The 18,349-nt window shown below is 40.9% G+C and overlaps 1 protein-coding gene across 15 annotated transcripts in view; it reads left to right on the top strand.

Annotated features, from left to right (window-relative positions):
* The window catches only part of MICAL3 (microtubule associated monooxygenase, calponin and LIM domain containing 3), a 158,148-nt gene that overhangs the window by 80,216 nt on the left and 59,583 nt on the right, over positions 1 to 18,349 (top strand). For all 15 annotated transcript variants that reach the window (XM_082281067.1, XM_082281079.1, XM_082281076.1 and 12 more), the window contains 4 exons: positions 596 to 703; positions 1,329 to 1,515; positions 4,450 to 4,538; positions 5,663 to 5,750. In XM_082281067.1, coding sequence (XP_082137193.1) covers positions 596 to 703; positions 1,329 to 1,515; positions 4,450 to 4,538; positions 5,663 to 5,750 — 472 coding nt within the window. The remainder of the gene's footprint in view (positions 1 to 595; positions 704 to 1,328; positions 1,516 to 4,449; positions 4,539 to 5,662; positions 5,751 to 18,349) is intronic.

Genomic DNA, 18,349 nt, shown 5'->3' with positions numbered 1-18,349 from the left:
CCCATATAAACTTCTGTGTATTTTTAGCACTGGAAGAATTAATATTTTTGAATCACTGTGAGTTCCTTAGTTAAGGACTTCTCCCTGGACTATGTATGCTCTGTAAATTAATTCTGTCCAGGTGCAAAGCATACAAATGCACTTTTGTAATCAGCATGTTGCATAGACTATGTAACATGTCTTCTAAAAGGTCTTTGTTTCTGATGTCGATTTTACCTGAACCTAAAGTCTTAACCTGTATTTAGCCTCATCTGTTAGAAGTGTCTATACTCAAGTTTCCAGGGGCAAAATATGCCACAGGTAAAAACAAGATCTGCTCCCTTCATCATCATAGTATTTCTAGGACGCTTAAAAATGCAAAATGCAAGCCCTCCTGTCCGTTCCTACAGGTGATCCTGGACTGTACTGGTGATTTCTGATGACACTGGCTTTGTTATTACTACTTGTCACTTCATATTGTCCACTGTCTTGGCATGATTTGACCTCTCTGCACCTTTTCACCACCTAACCTATCATCATTCCAGTTATTTTTTTTTAATTTGACTCTTCTTTTCTTTTCTCACATCACTCTTGTTTTATTCAACCCATCTGGTAGAAGTATATAAAGATGTACACAGGCGGAGTGAGCTCATTGGCTGAGCAGATAGCCAATCAGCTTCAAAGGAAAGAGCAGCCCAAAACCCTTCTAGACAAGAAGGAACTGGTAAGACGATGTGCCGGCGATGACGTGTGTTTGTGATTAGATGTTGTGTAGATCTGAAGTTTTGTGAGTGTCCAGTTGTTACACCGCTGATGGAATCTGTCGTAGCTTTGTGAGAGATTTTTGTTTCCCTTTCTCCATCCACCCTCACTCTTGTCCTCATTTTCTTTGCCAAATATTTTAATCTAATGCCAGCGTCCAAAGGTTGTGCATAATTGATTGAGAAGCTGTTCCTAACACTTCTGCACTGCTGCTTTCTGGAGGAGACACTGGTTTTGATAGTGTAGGTCTAAGAATTGCTGTTTGAGGATGTTGTAATAGTTTTGCCTTTCTTCATATACCTCCTTAAGACACTGGTTTCAAAGTCATCATTAGTAGTACTGGTGTCCACTCATCTACCCAGAACTTGTTTTACTCCTGATATATGTAGGCATGGCATCCTAGGACCCTTTTTCCTGGACAACAAGGTTAGTTTTTGGTGTCCCGGTTAAAACCGTGAGCTGTGTCCGAGAACTGCAGCAGCATCCAGGTGCTCCCGTATCCACCACGTAAATGAGGAGAAAACATGACCGTGTGACCTCGGTGAGGCTGGACATACACAAATTCAGCCATGCTTGTTTCTGTCCAGGGCTCGCTGAAGAAGGAGTTCCCCCAGAACCTGGGAGGCAGCGACGTGTGTTACTTCTGCCGCAAGCGGGTCTATGTGATGGAGAGGCTCAGTGCTGAGGGCAAGTTCTTCCACCGCAGCTGCTTCAAGTGCGAGTACTGCGCCACCACCCTGCGCCTGTCGTCCTACGCCTACGACATCGAGGACGGTGAGGGAAAGGGCCTTCTGCTCACAAGTCTCTTCACGCTCCTGGGGGGACTCTTTTGTTGCTTAAAAATTATTTGGTGAGTTAGGGAAGAGAGTAACTTCCGTTCCCAAGACAGCATCTCTCAAACTGTTGGAACTGCGTGGGTTTCCTGTGGCCAGGTCATGCCAGCAGCAAAGCAGGCGAGGTCGTAGGAATTAATGTAACATCATAACAGCTGCTAGAATGCAGGGAAACAAATAATAGCTGGAGTTTATAAAAAGCTCTACAGGCTGAGTTTGAGGGCTAGACCTTTTACTCTCCTCATTTGACAGTATTTAAATAAAACTCCTGAGTGTTTAATACCACTTAAGAGAAAATAGCAGGTTGGAGATAAATGCGGTCAGGGTACCACAACTGTCCAACTCTGTATGTTTATTTTAGATGTAATAAAATAGGAACTTTATAATCAGGGGCTGTGATAATAGGTCATTACAAGCTAAGTTCTGTTTATATAGGAAAAAATGGAACCTCAAAGTTGAGTAGAGGTAAGTCAGTGTTAGAGTGTTTTTGCAGTAGTTACTGAAGATTTAGTAATGACTCATTTTCTGTATCTGAGAGACTAAGAAGGAAAGACTATGATTACAAAACTTGCTGGTGCCTCAATTAACAGCATCTAACATGCTAAGAATTAAGGGAAACTTCAGACATACCCTACGAGTCTGAGAAACCAGACAATATGATGGCAGGTGAAACTCAGTTTATCAACAAAGTGTGCATATTGAAAGTAATAATTTAAAATCATCCATCACTTGTGATCTCCTTCTAAGAGTGGCTGTGTATTGCAGTCTTTGCTTGAGCAGTGATTGATTGACAAAAACATCACAGTTTCTGAAGAAAATGTATGAGAAAGTATTTCAGGTATATGTTGATTCACATCAACAGGTATGCATTTATTTCCTTCCACAGCTGCCTATCTTTAATCCCAACTCAGTAGGAAAATAAGTACAAAACGGTGTGAAACTAGTGACAAGTTAGGATTCTACTTCAGACATGATTGTGTAGCAAATGAAATAACAGGAAAGAAGTGTACCAGTAGTTTTCCCCACTGATGGAGGCAAAGATGAAGTAAAAATTTTGAATTGAAGTCACAGGATGACATCCCAAGATATTCTACTGCAGATTGAAATTGATAGGTATCCGCTAGGTAGATAACTAGGAAGTGTAACTAGGAAGAATTTTTTAGTATACACTGGGTAAAAAAATGGCTGTGGAAACACCATCTGGGTTAAGGGGCAAAAAGAGCTAAAATTGTGTATTCGTGATGCATTATGTAATGAGTTTAAGTAATGGACTTGCTGGGTTGTGAAGAGTTGAAACTTAGAATGATCAAACCAGACTCCCAGTGAGGAATAGAAACCCCTTTATTGCTTGTCCGGAAGGTCAGCAGACTTGGCATGCAAGTTTAAAGGGGCCAGTGGTCATTTCGAAATCAACATATAAAAGTAACATCTTTGTCAGAAATCAGAGTTGGGGAAAATCTTTTTTTGAGCCCTGCTGTTATTTTGGGAATTCACCAGTAACTGAATATCTGACTGTATGTTAAGTGTTAACAGACTGAGCTCCTCTGTCAGCTGAAACAGTATGGGCTGAAACAGTTTCTACCACCAGATTTTTAGTGATTCCCTCTGCAAGCAAGTTGTGTGTGCAGTCATGGCCAGATAGTTTTTAGTGAAGCAAACACAAAGCTTGGAGTTTCAGCAGGCTTATAGCATTGATTCTTAAATATTACATGCCTAACAGGTGTGTGTGTGTACGAAGCAGATATGGCTATACAGAAATCTGTGGTATCCTATCTAATGTAGGCATTGTGAAAATGTAGCTTATATTTCTTTCTGAGTCTTCTTTGAGAGGAAATATAAAAAAAAAAAGCTGTGCACACATTGTTGCTGTTCATCTAGCTGTTTGGGCTGATAAGCATTCTGCAGCCTTCTGTAGTCGGTGTCTGGTTTTAGGCTTCAGAGTCTGAGAATTTTTGTGTAAGAGCTTTTCAGTTGTTGCTCATTTCAGACAATCTCAAAAAGCAGGTTTTGGTAAGAGTAAATATTAAGAAATACTTATTGAAGAAAAGATTTCTAGAAAAATGTTTGTCACTTTTCCATCATAAAGCATTGTGCAAATACTAGCACAGAGAAACTAGAGGAAGAGGCAGAGGTCAGAATATATGTTGGGAATGCATTAGCAAAGCTCTAGGAATGGGTAGCAGTGGAGGATGTTACGGGCTGCATGTGCCAAGCAGGATACACTGGCAAAGGTACAGTGGAAGATAATTGAGGCATCAGGTTGCTGCTTTTATTGGTACTAGTAGTACTTGTATTACAGTATTGCTAATGCTGCTTTGTCTTCCTGACAGTGCTCAGATACCAGTGAGAAACCTCTCTAGACTTCTGGGGTGCTAGTAAAACCAGTAGGATCACAAAAGGTCTTATTTGTGAAAATGAATCATTGTCCTTTCTACAAGTAGCCACTGTGCATTTTGAGAGATGGTTCTTTGGGAGTTAACGCTGTCCTCTCCCATTTTCCTCTGCTGGTTGTATTCATTCTTGCTTTTTCCAAAAGTGCTTCTGCCAGCTTTTCATGTGATGATTTCTTTGTTCCTCACACACTGCCGCATTGTTAGCATGTGATACCACACAAGCCTCACAGCTTTGCTTTGGTGTTTGATAGGATTTTCAACTAAATGGCTGTCAGGCACCCAATGGAAAGGAGGCTAGTTACAAGGGGAGAGAGCAGGGCTGGAGCTAAAACTGCAGCCAGTGTTTGCCTCTGCATATAGTGAAGAAATTACAGGGAGCAACAGGAGTAGCAGTAGAAAATAAGTTGCAGTGAGATGGACATTCATAGTGTGCTAAATTCCTGTGTTCCTGTTGCTGACCATCATTTGTGTTTTATCTGCAGGTAAATTCTACTGTAAACCTCACTACTGTTACCGAGTCTCTGGTTATGCTCAGAGGAAGAGGCCAGCAGTGGGTCCTCTGTCAGGAAAGGTAACTCATTATTTTCATCTAATGTGCTGTGTTAATAGATTTTGATTCTTAACATTGAGAAAGTATGTGTGATGGTTTGGGGTTTTTTCAGAAAGGAGAAAAATTCAGAGTGCATTTAGTTGCTTTATGTATCATGAAAGCTTGCAGTTCAACCAAATTTTATTTAAAAGCAACTCCTCTGCTTAGTATTACTCTTTTCATGGTACTTATTATAAAATGATTTATTATCCCATTCAAAACAGAATTTTGATTTGTTTTTCTTGTCAGCTGAAATACTTTCTCAGTCTGTGCTGAGACTAAATGAATAATGTTACCAGTTCAGGTTTTGCTTTGTTTCTCTGTGGTTTTACTTAAGATGAAACAAATTGTTTGCATTTCCCTTGAAACATGAAGTTCTACCCCACTTGCATAAGCTTTGAAGATCACATGCCTTCATTTCTGAAAGTTTGCTGTGTGTTAACAGGAACCTGCATGAAAAGACAGAATATCCCCTTTCCTATACTATCATAATAGAAGCATTTGTGCTGTAAACACAGGATGAAGAGACACTGTGTAATACAGAAAAGTCCCTCAGCTTTTGTCATTACAATCCAAGGCACTTAATTTTTCTCCTCAAGCCCCTTTTCAGTATTTCTGCATAGACTGAGCAAGCCACATGCTGGTTTCTTAAGTTCTGTTAAGCTTGCATGCTGCAAACTGTCCTTCTCCCTTAAATTTTATTTTCCTTTGTGCTAGCAGTGGTGCCTGTCCTTTTGCCTGATTCACAGGTTTTATTAGTACAAGCTGAAGCTGTACTCCTTTTTGGAAGGATAATGGATCCATCCCAATATGTGCCATCCTTCCTGCCAAAAATAAACCCTTAAAATGGTACCTGTTTTATTTCCCAGAGGAGCAGACTTTTGAGGGATGTTACTGCTTTGACTTTCTTGGATATCCAGTTTGTTTTTCAGAGCTTTAATAAAGCCTCAGATTGAGAAGGAACATGCTTGTTTTCCAGCCCTTGCCTCATGTGATGGTTGCAGGGTATCTCAATTGCAATCTGGATGCCTTCCTAGCTCAGCACTTTCAGTACATACAGCAATCTCAATTTTAACATGGATTTAACTTGCCCCACGTTCTTCCAGGACACCAAGGGACCTCTGCAGGACGCCATGGCCAGCGATGGGAGCGGACGGGCCAACAGCATCCCCGCCTCAGCAGAGAGGGCCCCAGGTAGCTCCGCTTCCTTCTTTAGCAGGGTGGTGCAGTACTCGCTCGGCCTCGTGGGCAGAGTTAGGGTGGTGAGCCAGCGCCTGCACAGCACAGTCTCCTCCATTGGGCACCACGTAGCCCAGAACCCTCTGGACTCCTTTTTCATGTGTCAGCTGCTGGCATTTGGGGTTCCCTTTCTCTATGTCCAGTCAGAAGTTCTCGGGCAGATCCTAGGGGAATTCTGTGGGCAGCCTGCTGACCAGTAAGCATTCATGTGACCCAACTTTGAGCTGTGTAACTCGTTTGGTTTTTGCAGTGCCATGTGAATTTTGTGTGTTACGTGGAAATCTCAATATATGATTTTGCGCTGTGGCTTTGGGGCCTAGATGTTCTCAGTTCTTTCAAGGACATTATTTGAAAGAATTCCAGGAAAATACATATGCTCAGTTGAGAGTCTCCTCTGGGTCAGCCCAGATGAAGGAGCCCTGTAATGTGTGCAGCTCAGTGTTCATGAAATTAAAAGTTTTTCTGAAGCACTGGAATAGCTCACAAACTGGATTTCTGTGTTTTCCTGAATTCTGGGTGTGGTTTCTCGTTCTCCCAAGCTTCTCTTCATTAATCTGGTACTTGAATGGGAAAGATCCCATTATCTTTGGATTGTGCCTCCTTTGGAATTCTGGGTGTCTGACAGCTAATGGGATTGGATTCCTTAAACCCCTTGAATTTCGTGGTGCTGGCAGGTCATGGTGCTCTTCCCTCTGCCAGCATCTGTGCTGCTCCTGGCCGTGGCTTTGGGAATGGGGTGGTGAATGCGTGTGTCTTACTGTGACGTAGTTTTTCCTTTTAACTTGAAGTTCTAATTCCTTCTAACACAACAGAAGTGTCTGTGCTACAAATGCTCGTTTGCCCAGCCCCCAAGTGCTCATTTCATGATGTCAGAAAAAGGAAGAAATATTAATTTCTAGTACTTGCTCTATAAGACTCTGGATAAACTAAATCAGCTGCTTTTAGAAAAGAGAACATACTTAGAGCAGTACTTTGAGAAAAGAATGTTTTCATAGTGCCATTTGAGAGGACCTTGACAACACAGGAGCAAATAAAAATCATGGTGTTCTTTGACTTTATAGTATTCTACAAGTGTTTCTAAGATTGTAACTGAATGCAGTCTGACAGAAATTTATTCTTAGTGTGTGCAGTTGATTCTTGGAGTGTAGTTACTTTCAAGATTTCCTCTTCTGTATGTGTGTAATTTCCATACGGCAAAAGTGAGAAAAGGGAAGAAGGTAGGGAAGAATGATATTTGCAAAATGCTATGGACAGATGCGTTAACTACAGCATTTTTTGCATAACTGGATAGAGTTAAAATTTCTTTCTCTGGAAGTGAAAAAACTTTAAGAATATGCTCCAAGCTACAAAAAACAAAGATGAATAGAAAAAATATTTATTGATGCACAGGCAACCGATGTGAGAATAAGGTATTTCATGGAGTGAAGCTGTAGGTGATGAGAATTGGAAGGAGATTTTAATTACATTTATCAGTTAGTTTATCACAGCAACTGCTGGCAGAAAATCTCCTTTGATTTAGGCCTTCCAGCAAATCAAATTTAATTACTTTTACAAAGGAACATTCAGCAAGTAGCACCTAAATGATCACTCAGTAGAGCAAACACTAGAGCACAGTTTGTGATAAACTTCTGTAAACCAGATAGAAGTCAGCTATGAATCAGATGTGTCCTTCTGTAGTGCTGGCACCATCCTGTAGAAGCACTGTAGTACTTCGAGGGCTAAGATGGAACAGACACCATTTTGTCTAATGGCAAAACTTGAAATCTAGGGCTCCTTCTGTTTGCTTTCTGCTTGTTTAAAGCAGTGTATAACTGTAGCATTATGTTTAGGGCTTTTGGACCTTTTAAAGCTTTGCCCCTTGCAGTGCCCAAAGTGCATCAGGACATCCTCAGCTTAGCTGGGTCATGTTTCAGGCAGTGTGTTGTGGTGCATTCTTGTGTGTGCATAGCAGAAGTACACTCAGTGGTAGGAGAGGTCAGCAGTGCCTCTTGTGCTAAAGAAACACCATTAGTGGCTGAGTTTCGTTTTCTTTGTGCAGTATGATTGAAGTATATCTTGGAACTACTGACTTAGCAATGGTTAAGAAGCAGGAGGAAGTTGATTGGAATGTACTTTAAAAACAACCCACAGTGGCATTAAAGGCAGGTCAGTTCTCTGTTAGAGTAGCAGTCATGTCCTAGAGGTGCCTACCTTCAGCTCCTGTTCTTGCTGGGTGGGTAGGTCAGGAAAGCTGGGTTTTACAGTTACGTATAGTTTGAAAAAACAAAACAAACCTTTTTGAATTAAAAAGCTTAGCTATGCAGTGGAACAACAGGATATTATTCCTAAATAATTAAAAGGAGTCTGTAAGATTACATCTCAGTGTAACTCCTGAATTTAAACTATTTGTGTATATGCTTTCTTGCAAGCTTTCACTGTAAACTAGACAAATACCTTGAGCAAAAACCCATCTGAGAGGGAGACGAGGCAGAGCTGTTTCCAAGCCTTCACTTCACCCATCTGGTGACTCACCTAGTACAGCTCATACATCTGAAAGTGTTTTACTTCCTTTAGGGCAAGTGCCACCAAATGGAATTCGGCAATAGCAATTTCAAGCCCTGAGGTCTGAGCTATCCTTGGTAGTGAGGTAGATCTTGGTGTGGAGTGTAAGTTGCCCCTAAAAGGATTAATTAAAAACAGAAAAGTGTGTAACATGCTCAGGTTTGATATTTGGTGGACATGTAAAGATAGCTGAGAAGGCAAAGGGAAGGTGCACAACAGTAACATCCATTATGGAATATATAAAAAGCCAGCCATTTTAAAATTTTATACCTGAGAGTTAAATTCAGCCCTGAGTTACCAAAAGTGCTTGTTTCAGGGAGCTTTGTGGTGGCTCATGCAAAACCTGCTTTTTAGTTGTCATGAAATCCCAAATGGATGTAAATTGCGTGGGCTTTCTCCCTACATTCACTGCCCCCTTTGCTATACCAACAAATCTTTTTTAGCCAGCTTAATGCTTAAAATACCTTCAACCACAAACTAGCCATCAGCAGGTTTAGTCAGATGAGATTGGTCACAAGAAGCCCTTTCTTGTGCTGTGTCACTAACCTGGTTGGCATGTATTAACTTTGCTCAAGGGTGTCAGCCCCTCCCTGGGTGGCCACAGCCCTAGCTGGCATTTGGTGTGTCCTGTCTGTCCCTTGTCCAGCCATAGCTGCAGGGCACAGTCTGTGATCAGCAAGTTGAGGTTTGTTCAGCAGTCAGCTGGAGTCACCCTCTTTGTGAGGGGTTTGCAGGGAGCCTGCGTGGCTGCTGCCCTGGAGCCACACTGGCTCCTGGAACCCTTGGGTGTGGGAAGTGGCAACAAGCTTTTGGGCAGTGGCTGCCATTCTCTCTGGGAAGGGGAAGTTGGGGACAGCTCTTACTGTGCTTTTGGTCCCGCTCAACTGTGGCATGCTTGTGCTAGATTCTGTAACTTTCTCTGTACCTTGTCTGCCTGTTTTTCTCTCTCTTCTGCATTTGCCTTTGTGCCAAAATGCTGCTATTGCCAAGAAAAAAAACAAACAAAAATTTTTTGCTTTTCAACTGTCTCTCCCTTTGATAATCTGTAACTGCTGTGTCTTGGAATTTTTTTTTTTAATATTATTTACAGTACTTTATATGGTTTTAATGTGCTTTTAATGCAAATGCTGTTCTTCTGTTTGTTCTAAAGGTCTGTAAGAACATATTTCCGAGTTTTCAGCTCTTTCTTAACAGATGGACTTGGAACAGTCTTTACCCCTATCAGCTTTATGATATGCTCCTTGGGGTGATGTTAGCCAGCAATGTTTTGTTGTAAAATATTTCCCATTTCAGGCTCGTGTTTTCACAATAATGCATTTCTGTCCCTATCAGCAGTAGGAAGTTCATAAAGGAAAGACTGCCTAGGGAAACTCATACTTGCACAGCAATAAAAGGCAAGTCATGAGATCTTTTGCTGTAGTTACTTGACCTGTGAGAGATTAAGAAATCAAATATAAGCGATAGTATGAAAAACTGGCAAATGCAGTACAAAGTAGAGGTACTAGGACTTTTGCTTTAATGCCACATAAATATATAGTGTATATTGTATAGGCATGCAATCTGAAAAGTTAAAATCCTCCTATGGATGTGCCTTAAGTGTTTTCAGGGAGAAATATTCAGAGCAAAGCCCTTAACAGTAGACTCCTAAACAAGTACTGTTGTATATAGCGAGCAATATACATGAGGAAGTTCTTTAGCTGACTGGGACAGCTAGGAAAGAGTGGCTGTTTCCTCTAAATGTCATGTAAAGTAAATTAAATTTTGAACTAAATTATCTGAGCCACATTTGCAAAAGGATCTTAAGTGTCTGTACAAGTATAAGGAATATTTTTTAATGTATCCAATATTATTTGTACACAATTCAACTTTTGTGTCTGAAAAAATACAAATATATATTTCTTTTTAGGAATAAGCTTCTTGTTCATAAACATTGCCTCTATTGTTCAGAAGCATTACCTCTTCACCCTTCTGCATACATTGAACATGCGTTACTTGTGAAAATGAATTAGCTCAAAGCAATACTGTTTGCTGTGCAAACAAACATCTTCATGAAATCCTCTACTTGGTCACTTCTTTTCATTATTACTCACCTTTGGGTTTTGTTCTTGTTTTAATTTGGTCTGGTTTAAGCATTAAATTACAGAAGATAACAGCAAACAAATTCTGTGACATGACATTCAGTTTGAGATGCCTTCATTTTAAACCACTGAACATTTACAAACAGATCCCACTCTTTTCCCTGCCAAAAGTAAAAAAGCAAAAAGGAAAACAGTCTTAATTCAGGATGCACCACCAAATTGGGATGAAAGCTATTTCCTCTACTAGCGTGCCTTGAATATTGTCTAACCTGTTTAGAGGAGCCGTGGTGGTGTGTTTAGCAGGACATGGCACATGATACTGACCCCTTTTATTGGAGTATTGTTCAGCTGCAGAGAGATCTGATGGAAGATTGATTTTTCTCTGGAACATTTACAATACAAACTTAAGAACCAGAGCCAGTATTTTTGGAAGCTGAGGAGAGTGTACGGGTTGCCCGATTAGAACCAGGGTTCAGTGTGCAGTGAATCATCCCTCAATAACAAGCCAGGAATCTGTTAGGATAAGTGCTTGACTGTTCCCAGTCCATCATGTTCCTTTTCAGTGTTCTTATCAGGATTTGAGTGGCTTTGGCATAAAGGAAAGGAGAATGCTAAAGGATCAGCTATTTGAAGAGAATTTGGAAAGAAAAAGGCCCGATGGGAAGGTTAATTGTTCTTAAGAGTAGGAGATGCAGCTGACCTGATGGAGTTTCACTGAAAAATCCTGAAAAACGTTTTGAGGACTGAGAAGGATATATCCAAAATAACAGTGTGCTGAGTTTGTGCTCGTGGCTGGATCCTGCTAAGAACACTTTTTCTTGGGAGTAACTGGGCTCCCAACTCTTCTCTCTCTCTTACTTTCAGACCTGTAGACTTGTGCCACTGGAATATTTGTTGTTTGTATGTTTATATTCCAAAGGGTGATATGAATTTTTCTGGGCACTTTACGAGCTTTATTGAATGTTTTTGTGTCTTAGAAAAATAGTATTAAGTTTGTGTGAAGAAGTTGGATTGGTTTTTTTTTTAATTGCAGAATTAAAATGTCTGGTTTTTTGAGAAGTGGAATCTGAGTAATACTATTTTGAGATTGTTTCCCTCAGAGTAAAGGAGGGACTGAGCATAAAATAAGTTCAGTGACAGATAATGTTCAAGTGAGATGATTTAGTGCTCAGAAAGGCTTCATGTCTCCGCTGTATAGTCCCTTTGAAGACTTTGATTTATGCAGTTGTTTTCAACCTGTTTTTGTTTTGGGTGTGTGTGTCTCTGAATTATGTAACACGTGGTTTCCCTGTTGCTGTGAAATTGAGATATTTTTTGTTCAACTGTGTGAAATGTTCAAGGGAATAAATTCCAAACAAACTTCAGGTTTCTGAGTTTTTCTTTGTCCTCCCCCTTGTCTCTCCTCTGGTTCCAGGTGAGGGATGCTGCAGGGGATACAGAATTGGGGGACAGTGGAATGAATAGATCTAGCAAGCTCAAACACAACAGCCATTTGGGGAGCTCCATGGCATGTGCCATCTGTCACTGCAAAGTATTACTTTTCAGGTTCTTTCTGGATTATGGTGGGGTTTTTTTCAATTTTGCTTTTACATTGTGGTTAGCTCGGAGTGCAGGGCACACATTGCACAGACAGCATGACTGCTATAGAAAACCTGCTGAGGACCTCCTTGCTAGGTATTCTACTGCTTTGGCAAAGCTGACTTTGGGTACATGTGCTCTCAGCATTGTGGTTTCACAGATTTTGGTGTCTTTAGGAGGTGGTTTTGTGTGCTTTGCTGCAGGCCAGAGGTCTTTGTCTCACTCTGTGAGCAAGGCAGTCACAGCCACGGGGGAACAGGGACACGTAGTGTGACAGATAAGAGTCTTGACAGGCTCTGGTTCCTCCTCTTGCTGTAGATCTGCTGCAGTGGGGGCATGTTTTGTTGTGATGAAAAGACAGAAAATGGGTAAATACTAAGTTTTGTAGCCAAATCCTGCGTCTCTTGTTCTAGCTGGACTGTTGTCTTTTCTGAGGAGAGCTGCACACGAGGAGGTGACCTGCCTTCCTCAGGCCATTGAGAGCCTATTCTGTGATGTTCTCACCATGACAAACAGACCTGGACCATAGTTCTGAGCTGCAATTTCCTGTTCTCAAAAATATGTTGGGTTAGTCTACATTAGGGACTTGTTCTGTATTTTTTCCTCACATGCTTGGTGTGCTTCGTGCTGCACCAGCAGCAGCTAAAAGCTTGTAACAGCAGCTGACTTTTGAAAGTTTGATTGTGAACGATATTTGGCCAGAGTAGTTACATTAAATGGTAGTCCCAGAACTAAAACCACAAACTACTTCTGTCATGTCTGTAAAATTTCCTTCTTTGGAGGAAGGTAATTGCTTTATGCCTTTGCTTTATGCCTTTAATTTTTCATTGCTGTGTTAAGCAGTGCCAGTTTTGAGGTTAAGATGGGCCTTCAGTTCTGAGGAGGAGCCATCAGCATTCAGTGTAAGACATCATATGCTGGTGCATGAACTAGAAATGTCATTTTGATGTACCACTCAAACAGCCTCAGCTGTTCCTTGTCAGGAAAGCTGTTAACCCTGCAGCTACATATAAGCTCTCCAGAAATCAAATGTTTGCTTCATGAATTAAGAGGGGAAAAAAAAAAAAAGATGAAGTGAGGTGCATTTCCAGAGATCATCCCTATCAGAGTAGAAATCAGACTTTCTTGCTGTACCAGTGTAGGAAGCCATGTTTTCAGCTAAAACTTGGAGTAACCGAGTGTGTCAGTGGTAGGAGAGCCAATCCTCACCTCATTCTCTTTTAATTCCACACAAATACCTCATACTTTCTGTTTCTGTGCCTGTGGCTCTTTTCTAGTGTCATGACTTCTGTAACAGTGGTGAGAAAGTGGAAGGAGGTACTTCTAAAATAATGAGCGAATAAAAATGAATGCAAATTAAAACAAGGGAGTTATAATTTTACCACCTGCTTGTGATCAGCAGCATAATATATTAAGGTGTGTAGTTGATGTATCTTAAAATGCAAGAAATAAGGTGAGAAAACCAAATTAAAAAAACAACCAAACAAAAAAAAGAGCACCAAAACAAAAAGCTACAAAACCAAAACAAATAGAAATAATCTCACGGGAAGGAGTAGATAATCCAGAGTCAACATCAAAGCTATTCTCCTGCTGCTTTGAAGTGTATTTATGGAGGAAGGTGAATTAGTTGCTGAGCTGATCCTGACAATGTGGAGTTTAGCTTGGGCTTTCCAAGCAAAACTGGGCAGATGATCTTTAAGGATGAGATGGCACTGCTGCACTCTGTTTAGTTGCTTACATCTTCTCTCAAAAATGTATGTTTAGTCTGACATTTCTTATGTTTGCTGTCACCCCAGAAGGCTGTGTTTGCTTTTTTAGGAAAATTTTGTAATCCTCCTTTCTGCCGTTCTAGACGTTTATCTGATGGCTTGAGGGTAGAAGTGTTTAAAAATAGGAATTTTTTACCCAAGAGATGTTTCGAATACTTTCAGGCTGACGTGAAAACACATCAGAAGTGATGTGTAAATTATTTTTGATCAGTAGTAAGTCTTTTGGAAGCTTTCTTTCTGGAACTCTGCCAGATTTTTAATGTAACTAGCTACATATATAATTACAAGAATTTTCCTAGTTCTAGGAAAAAAAATTCCACTAAGGTGTGAAGCTCTGGATTGCTTGGAATATTCAGTTGCTTTACAAGTGGCACAAGAGTATGTGATATAAATGTAGACAATAGAAAAGTCTGCAACAGAATGGGGGAGCAGATGTTGAAACTTTTTGGAGTTATGTGGATCTTTTACTTAAAGCAAGTATTCCCCACTTTGTTTTCCTGTAACTGCCAGCCTAAGATTTCAGCCTGTTCCATTTGCAGCACCTGATAATCTTGACATAAACGGGAGAAATTAGGTAAAGACGTGCTTAGTATCTAAATATATTCTGAGATCCAGTGATTATGGAAATCTGTAGGATGTTGCCACAGAAGAGTTATAATGGTTATTAGCTCATTAGTTGAAAGAAGATAGCTGTTCACACGTGGTGTTTTGCATCTGATCACAAATTGAACAGGAACCTGAAAACATCACATTTTTATTATAAAATTGCATGATAAAATTTTAAGTTTCTTGATCAAAATATTGTCCATTATCCCAGGTGGAACTAGGCGTGCCAGTTTCTATTAAAAATAAGCAAAATTTGTGCTGAAAGATTCATAGAATGAATCATAGAATGGTTTGGGTTGGAAGGGACCTTAAAGATCGTTCAGTTTCAACCCCTTGCCCTTGACAGGGGCACTTTCTACTAGACCAAATGGCTCAAAGTCCTGTCCAGCCTCACCTTGGACACCTCCAGGGGTGGGGCATCCCCATCTTGGGCAATCTGTTCCAGTGCTTCATCACCCTCACAGTAAAGAATTTTTTCCTGATATCCAATCTAAACCTGCCCTCTTTCAGTTTAAAGCCATTCTCCATTTTTTTATCACTCCATGTCCTTGTACAAAGTCCCTCTTCAGCTCTCTTGCTGACCCCCTTTAGGTACTGACAGGCTGCTCTAAGGTCTCCACAGAGGCTTCTCTTCTCCAGGCTGGACAACCCCAACTCTCTCAGCCTTTCCTCGTAGGAGAAATGTTTCATCCCTCTAATCATCTTTGTGGCATCCTCTGGACTTGCTCCAGTAGATCCATGTCCTTCTTACATTGGGGCCCCCAGAGCTGGATGCAGCACTCAGGTGGGGTCTCAGCAGAGCAGAGCAGAGGGACAGAATCCCCTCCCTTGCCCTGCAGCGCACGGTGCTTTGGATGCAGCTCAGGACACGTTTGGTGTTCTGGGCTGGGAGTGCACATTGCTAGGTCCTGTTGAGCTTCTTGTCCACCAACACCCTAAGTCCTTCTCAAACCTTCTGCATTGAGTGGTTCTTCATCTCCCTAGTGCCTGCCTTTGCCTTCTGTGATTTGAGCCACGTGCCTGGAGCACTTGCCAGCAAAGATTCCACTACTACTTTTAGGTGGAAGTACCCTTGGTTTGGCTTGGTGTGATTGGCACAGTGGGAATCACTTCATCCCTGACAGTGAAATGAGAGATTGCAGAGATCTGCTACATAGGAGTGGCAAGAAATAGATGCTGCAACAAATAAACTGTACAAAGGGTTATGTAGTATGAAAGATAGCAGAGGCTCTCTTTGTAACAACATAAAAGGTGTTACAGTTTGGATTATAACTGGACAATCAATCTTAAATAGCAATTTCTAAGTTACTTAACGAAAATTAAGAGAATTTCCACTCAAAAAGTGGAAAACCACATCAACCAAAGTCATGATGATTTTAGGATCTAGTATGTCCTTTTCTCTTTCTTCCTTTTTCTCCCTGCCAGTCCCTCGATGTGCCTCATCCCAGGTGGTTCTTTGAGGTACCGTACCTTGAATTGCTTCCAGAACAAAATTTATGCCTGCAAAGTAATGTTATTTTATCCTCTTCAGCTTTCCCACACTCATCTTCTTTCAGAGAATGGAAATGAGGCCAGGCAACATATGACAGAGCTGATCAAAATACCAGAGAGAGCTCTGACGTCCTAGATGATACCAGCAAAATGGAGAATGATTGGTGATAGGTTACTGCCTTACCAGTGCTCCTGGGTGATTCACAGGCTTCAAGTCCCTGCATAACTTATATTGTATCTCTAGTACTGGAAACATGTTTGGGCAGCAGTAAAAGTGAATTCTGTACAAACAAAGATTTTTCTGCCAGAAGAGATGTAATAAGGAATATAGAGCTTAGCAGTGTTCCCTGGGGCTTGGATTAGGTGACCTAATACCTCCTTTCCCCTAATTCTCTTCTCCACCCACTAGTGACAACACTGGCTGCTTTCCAGGAGTCAAAAATAGCCATATTCCTGGGTTATTCTATACCTCTGCTGTAAGGAAGACAACTTTTCTGTGTTGTTAAACCATATACTGAACTCCTAAACTTCATTACATAAAGCTGCTCATTCATGCATGTGCATATGGGGAACACTATTTCTCCAACATAACTTACAGTATAAGTTAGATGAATTTCTGTTTGTTTCCAAGACGTAAATACAAGTTACAGATGACCTTGATCTTAAACTGGCTAATTATATTCACTTCTGGTTGCTTCCACTAAAACCAGAGAAAGGTCAGACCAATGCAATTGCCAGCTGTTTCTAAGCTCTGCCCTACTGATGCAGTAAGCAACTGTTTTGTCAGTGTCTGCTTTGGGAATTCTAGAAGTCTGTTTTAACCAAAATAATGGGGGAGTGAGGGAAAGCATTGCAACACCCATAAGACAAATGTGTAAGTTTTCATTCAATAGTCAGTCCTGTTAAATTTCCACTATTATGAAGAGAACGAGCTTCCACATTTACTGAGAATATCTGAGAATGGAGAATTTAATTCTAGCTGGATGTTGTGGAATGTGTGGAGGAGGACTTACCCCTTCATATGTTTGTTTCTGGGGTGTCTGTTCCAGAATCCCTTGAGTATTTCAGCTGTCAGCTGTTCTTATACACATTATAATGGTTTTGGGGGGGTTTTGGGGGAGCTTTCTGCTCTTCATTGGTTAGGGCACCATCTCACTGATTTTTATTTCATGTGCTGTTGAGTTAAGTAATGCTGTAAAACTTCTTGGTCAGCACTAGGAGTGGTTCTTTGATAACTCTACTGGGTACTTCTGCATCAGAGGATTTTTTGATAAAACACCTTTCTGTCTGTACAGCTCAATCTCCCCATTTCTCTGTTTAGGTCCCCAGTTTGCTGGGAAGAATTTCTAGACTGATGTGGTGGGGACTGAGCCTGACATGGTAGCAGAGGTCTTGAGAATATTGGTTGCTTATCAGTTTAAGGACAGTTTTATTGATCAAGTCCAGCATAAGCCAGTTTGCATTTACAATTCCCTGAGCTTTGACTCAGTACAGCACATCTTCTAGAAAGCTTGGTTACTATTTACTGTTAGGATTGGTGCACGTGCATTACAGGAGAATTTCAGGAGGGCTCTCTTCAGGTTTGAGCACATTTTGATGGCTGTGCATGGATACTGGGTATCTTGCTTGTGAATAGACTTTGTTTTCTTATCATACTGTCCTCTTTGAATTCAGGCCTTTTATATTTAGCAAAGTGTGTTATGGATCAAACGGGAAACTTGAGGAAATTCAAGATGTAATGGCTTCTTAGTACAGCTGAGTAATTCAAACTTCCTGAGGGCTTGGGAGTACCCTAGGATCTTAAGAGAGAAAGTTGAGGCATTGTATCAAAATAACATTGACATTTGATGAGTGCTAGTCATGGTTTAACCCCAGCTGGCAACTAAGTACCACACAGCTGCTCTCTTGCTCATCCCCAGCAGCCCTGGTGGGGAGCAGAGTCAGAAAGAAAGTAAAACTTGTGGGTTGAGATAAGAACAATTTGATAATTGAAGCAAAATAAAATAATTATAACAACAACAATAATAATAATAATAGTAATTGTAATGAAAATGAGAGGAATAACCCCAAAGAATTGATGCACAATGCAATTTGCTCACCACCCACTGACTGATTCCCAGCTAATCCCTGAGCAGCTATCAGTCCCTCCTGGCCAGCTCCCCCCAGTTTATGTTCTGGCTATGACATTCATTCTATGTATGGAATATCCCTTTGGCCATTTGGGGTCAGCTGCCCTGGCCATGCTCCCTTCCAGCCTCTTGTGCACCTGCTCGCTGGCAGAGCATGAGATGCTGACAAGTCCTTGACTCAGAGTAAGCACTGCTTAGCAATAGCCAAAACATCAGTGTGTTACCAGTGTTGTATCACACTAAACCCGAAACACAGCATGGTACCAGCTACTAGGAAGAAAATTAACTCTATCCCAGCCCAAACTGGGATACTATTAAGTATTTAAATTCAAATAAATGAGTCAAACACGGTTAGAAGGGAA

The sequence above is a fragment of the Coloeus monedula genome (genome assembly GCF_965178545.1).
Source record: "Coloeus monedula genome assembly, chromosome: 4".
Lineage (NCBI taxonomy): Eukaryota > Metazoa > Chordata > Aves > Passeriformes > Corvidae > Coloeus > Coloeus monedula.
The sequence above is the reverse complement of the archived record's forward strand: the minus strand, read 5'-3'. Positions and strand labels throughout refer to the sequence as shown.